Source organism: Zeus faber (genome assembly GCF_960531495.2).
Source record: "Zeus faber genome assembly, chromosome: 15".
NCBI lineage: Eukaryota > Metazoa > Chordata > Actinopteri > Zeiformes > Zeidae > Zeus > Zeus faber.
Window position 1 is genome coordinate 14,712,774 of NC_137194.1, and position 5,000 is coordinate 14,717,773.

A 5,000-nucleotide genomic window follows, 5' to 3' on the forward strand; every position below is an offset into this window, starting at 1 on the left:
TCTCTTGGAGTTGAAGAAGGGGGTTTGCTACAGAAGACAACCCCTCCCATGATCCTTCAGGGCTCCCGTGTATGTCCGCATGTAAACCTGATCTGTGTGAGCGGTGAGCGGTGTGTGTGGTGTGTGTGTGTGTGTGTGCGTGTGCCTGCGTGCGTGCGTGTGTGTGTGTCTGTGTGTGTGTGTGTGTGCGTGCATGTGTACATACACATACACATTAAGTGCAGCCCTGTTCGCAAACACACTCCTGCAAATCTAACCGCCAAGCAATTAAGAGGATGAGGGAGAGCGAGAGGACGACAAAACACAAGGAAGAAAGGAGGGAATGTTTGACTGGACTCTCTTAAGGCAATGGCCCCTCGCACTGCCGCCACCATCTGCAGCGGCAGAGACAGAGGTGCACGTGGACACGCACGCACACATGCACACACACGCGCGTGCACACACACACACACACACACACACACACACACAGACACACACACACACACTCATTCAACAGCACAAAGTGACAGTCACGTAAAACATTTACACGTACAGTCAAAAAAAATGATTTGCAAATGTCTCGTGGACGGGGGACGTGCACTTTAGGTTTGGAAGGCTTACGCATCTCACGCACATTAATAAACAGCAAAAGCATTCCCTGATGCATGCATAGAAGACACAGTAAAAAGAACAAAAAGGGATACAAAGAAGAAGAGGAAAACGCGTGGCAGCGCTTGATCATCACTTCTTGACTTCCCCAAAATAAAATAAATGCAAATGTTTTTATAAAAGAAATGTGTGATGTGAAGAGCGGGATAAGAGGATAAGGGTATTTAACAAAGCTAAAAGGTGCTTAAACAGATGAAATAATGGAAAGAAAGTTTTGTCGAGGACAAGACAAAATAGATTTCTACATTTCTCCTTTGTCTCTTTGTTCTGTGTGTGTGTGTGTGTGTGTGTGTGTGTGTGTGTGTGTGTGTGTGTGTGTGTGTGTGTGTGTGTGTGTGTGTGTGTGTGTGAGTGATAATTGATGTAGGTGTGTAAACTCAGTAGAAAAGGTACGACATCCTGTAAACAGCTTCACCACTCATACACATGGAATGTATTGAACCACTAGTCTTCTAACAGCCGTGTGTGTGTGTGTGTGTGTGTGTGTGTGTGTGTGTGTGTGTGTTTGTGTGTGTTCGTGTGTGTTCGTGTTTGCTTTTGCATTTGCGTTGTGTGTGTGTGTGTGAAATTTGTTCTCGATTGTTGGCGCAGACAGTGGAGTCGGGTCTAAGGAGTGGTCTGTCCCTTTGTGTCTCGTTGCAGGCAGTAAGATGTGTGTGTGGTGTGTGTGTTGTGTGTGTGTGTGTGTGTGTGTGTGTGTGTGTGTGTGTGTGTGTGTGGGGGGAGTCTAGCTGGGCCTGTTCAGGATGCTCGACATGGACGGGGCGATGGGAGGAGGCGGGACGGGGTTGACGGGGGAGGCAGGGCCGGAGCTCTCGTTGCCATGGGGGACGGGGCCCCGGCCGCTGTACTGGCCGATGAAGGAGCCGTCCTCATTGAACTGGATGTCCACGCTGTCCCCGTACTCGGCCAGGGAGTCGTCGCTCCCCAGCTTACTCTCGGGGCACAGGGACGGTTGGCTCACCGTGCGCTTCTCGTCCCCGTCGCTGGAAAGCAGAGAGAGAGAGAGAGAGAGAGAGAGAGAAAGAGAGACACACAATTCAGGGTCAAGCCCCGCCTGTTTGAACGCAATACAAAGGACGTCTGCTTTGTTTGTTTTTTTTCCGTTATAAGGAAAGCGCAGCGCAGAAAAAGGCGCGGCTCGAGCGTTCACTCACCTCTCCAGGGATCTGCCAAAGCGTGCGAAGCGCGAGGAAAAGATTCGAGCGAGAAAGGGTGAACAAAAGATGAGAAGGGGGAGACGGGAAGACGAGTCAGAAGCACAATTAAAGGCAAAGGAGGTACTTTGCACGTTCACACAAAGCAGAAGTTGAGGGATGAAAAGGGTGAATCAAAACATCCTTGTTTCATTATAGATCTAAGCGCATGCCATTTTAGAGAGGAACTGGTCTTTAGACAACAGCAAAATGGTCGAAATGCAGCGCGTAGGTTTCACACCTGTATTCCCCGAAGGTCTCGTCCTTCATCGGCCGTTCCTCAGAGTCCACCTGGCCGTCTTCTTTGTCTTTCACTGCAAAAAACTCTACGTTTAACATGAAATGCTTCACAGATGACTGGGACAATGTGCGTCTGTGAGTTCTAGTTGTGCACCTGCGTATTTGCCTCCCTTGCTGCGCTTGATGAGGCAGAGGATCAGCAGGATCAGCATCAGGAGCACGATGGCGCTGATGAGCCCGATGAACCATCCCTGCGTAGCGAAGCCGCCGGCCACCTCCGACAGCTCTGTGCAGGGGGAGAGGGGCGGAGATCACTGCTGTCAATCTGGATGTCAGTTAAATGATGTACAAATGGGGAAAGCGGCGCACGCAGGTTTTTTCGTCTCGAAGATCTATACCGTACCCGGTCCTTTGGTGTAAATGTCCTCCTCCCAGTAGGTTTTGTTGTTTTGTCTGATGGCGAGGCTGTACTCCGTTCCTGGCTGGAGGCCCGGCAGCCAGCAGAAGCCCTGCGCCGAGTTCAGCTGCTCCGTCTCCAACCAATCCGCCCGGCCTGCACCAATCAGACACCAAAACGCAAAGATCGGTTCAGGACACGTGCCTGGATCGGGTGCTGGCGCTGGTCAAACGACGATTTGGTCCTTTGCTTTCGTAGATGTGACCTTGAGAGGAAATCATCGAAGCAGGTCTTCCTTCTCTTTCCCCTCCACCTCTTGTTCTCCTCACCATCACTCTTTTCTTATTTCTTACGCCCTCTGTCTCTACTCCCTTTATCAGTCCCTTTTCCCACCATTGATCTCTACAACTCTGTCCCTTGTCTTCTGAAAGGGATCGGAAATGCCACCACCCGACCACCACCACCCAACACTTGCCGTTCTTCCTCTGGTAGCGGATGTGGAAGGCGTGGTTCCGGTGCCGGTCACCAGGCACCCAGGTCAGGTTGAGCGACGTCTCCCCGGGTTCTATGGTGATGTTGGACGGAGGAACTGGAACAGGAAGAATGAAATGCGTTAGAAAGGAAGAAAATAAACAGCTCGTTACAGCACAATTTTAACCTTTGACCTTAACTGGTGTTGGGAAGAATTGTAGCATGCGTATCTACAAGGAAGCAGTTTCTACTGAATACCATTAGCGCCTAAAAACAGGAAGATATTTTTACCACCATCCAGCAGAGTGGAGGCCTTGCGGGTGATGGCAGGCCCCTTGCCCGCATCCGTGCGGGCCATCAGCTGGAAGATGTAGAGACTGTGGGGATCCAGGCCCCCCAGCAAATAGTAGTTCACATCGGGGTCAGGAATGATCACCACGTTGCTGTCTCTGCTTTCCACCTCTAAACGGACCGATCGGAAAAGTGCAAAGTGAGGTGATGTAAGACAGTGTGAGTCGTGGAACTCTGATGGATTCTCCCAATAAGTAGGGCCTTAAATGAATCGAGGATCCTGGTGGACTGGGTGCTGTTCTGCTTTAGTACCCACCCTGGTGCTGCAGAACGTATCCTCGCAGTTTCCCGTTGGTTTGGGCCGGAGGGGTCCAAAAGATGGACAGCTCCATCTCTGATGGGCTCTCAAATGTCAGGGACCCCGGGGGGCCAGGGGCTACACACACACACACACACACGCATACACACACAGGCACACACACACACGCACACACACACACACACACACACAGAAATATACAGTTCATCAGATATACAGTATACTAGTGACTTCCATCGGACTGTGTTAAAATTTAAATGTGTGTTATGCATTTATCACACAATATTTAGCACATTACCAAATATCCCACTCACTGTAACACTATGAAAACATTCTAGAAGTTTATCTGACTCGCACCTCCTTCCGGCGTGCTGAAGTTGTTGGGCGGGGAGAAGGGGCCGTCCCCTTTGCTGTTGTACGCTGCGACGGACAGCTTGTAGCGCGAGTAGAACTGCAGATCCGTCACCTCCTTCGAGGTCCCCTTTCCCTCAGCGAGGACCACCATGCTCTCCTCCTTCCTCCCCGTCCCCCTGGCGGCCTCCTTCCCTCGCTCGTCCCCGTGGTGCTTCTTCCCCAGAGCCCGGCGTTCCCGCGCCCCGACGTAACCCAGCCACTCGACGAGGATCTGACGAACAGAAGCAGGTCGAGATCGAGAAAGGTGAAAATGTGGGGAATAAATGGGATTTTATGAAGTGTATGCCGTCCAAAAGCGTGTTTCTTTATGTACCATCTTATAGTATTGTGAGTTCCCATGATTCAATGTGTTACCTTGTATCCCTTTAGCTCCCCTTGCACTCTCTCGACTTTGTTCCAGCTCACTCTGGCCGTGCTGTTGAGCATGACGACGCTCACCCCGCCGGGAGCCTCCACGGGCACTGCGAAAGGGAAGGGGAAACAAGGGTGCAAGGGGTTGCTTTGAAGATTTGAAGCTGCAAAATCATTTTGCGGAAGAGTATCTCGGCGATACCCAACCAGTTAAAAAGCCGCTTACGGTCTTCTCCAGAATATCCAATCTCGGGGATGGGCACAGGTCCCTCCCCCAGTGAGTTCATGGCCTGGACTTTGACCTCGAAGGGCTCGTAGGTTCCCGTCCCGTTCACCCGGAACGGCGGCGCCTTGGTGTCGGCGTGGTGCCAGCGAAGGCCGAGTCCCTCCGACTGCCGCCACGACACCCTGTAATGGAAGCCCTGGCCGTTGTGGAAGCGTTTGTCCACCTCCTGCACAGAAAAGGCAGTGGTGAGTCAGTGGGGAGAGAACTGCCACATGTACACTCTCATGGGCACACATCACCGACAATACTCACATCCCATGTGATGACCAGAGTGCCCGGCTCGACGGACTCGGTCCGCACTTTGGCCGGGTTTTCGTCAGGCACTGGGAACAAAGAAAGTAGAATTAAAAAGAAGTGTGAATTTTAAACGCCTTCTGATAGCGG

General features: G+C 51.6%; 1 protein-coding gene across 1 annotated transcript in view; it reads right to left on the bottom strand.

Annotated features, from left to right (window-relative positions):
• Positions 1-1,378: 1,378 nt before the first annotated feature.
• Positions 1,379-5,000, bottom strand: part of LOC307241191 (neural cell adhesion molecule L1.1-like) — a gene marked incomplete at its 3' end in the record, with an annotated part of 18,214 nt that continues 14,592 nt past the window's right edge. Inside the window, exons 16-26 of the mRNA XM_080015227.1 lie at positions 4,869-4,939; positions 4,557-4,782; positions 4,334-4,440; positions 3,923-4,190; positions 3,563-3,682; positions 3,247-3,417; positions 2,960-3,073; positions 2,491-2,640; positions 2,242-2,373; positions 2,089-2,161; positions 1,379-1,637 (exon numbers count right to left, since the gene is read on the bottom strand). Of these exons, the coding sequence (XP_079871353.1) occupies positions 1,379-1,637; positions 2,089-2,161; positions 2,242-2,373; positions 2,491-2,640; positions 2,960-3,073; positions 3,247-3,417; positions 3,563-3,682; positions 3,923-4,190; positions 4,334-4,440; positions 4,557-4,782; positions 4,869-4,939 (1,691 nt within the window). The remainder of the gene's footprint in view (positions 1,638-2,088; positions 2,162-2,241; positions 2,374-2,490; positions 2,641-2,959; positions 3,074-3,246; positions 3,418-3,562; positions 3,683-3,922; positions 4,191-4,333; positions 4,441-4,556; positions 4,783-4,868; positions 4,940-5,000) is intronic.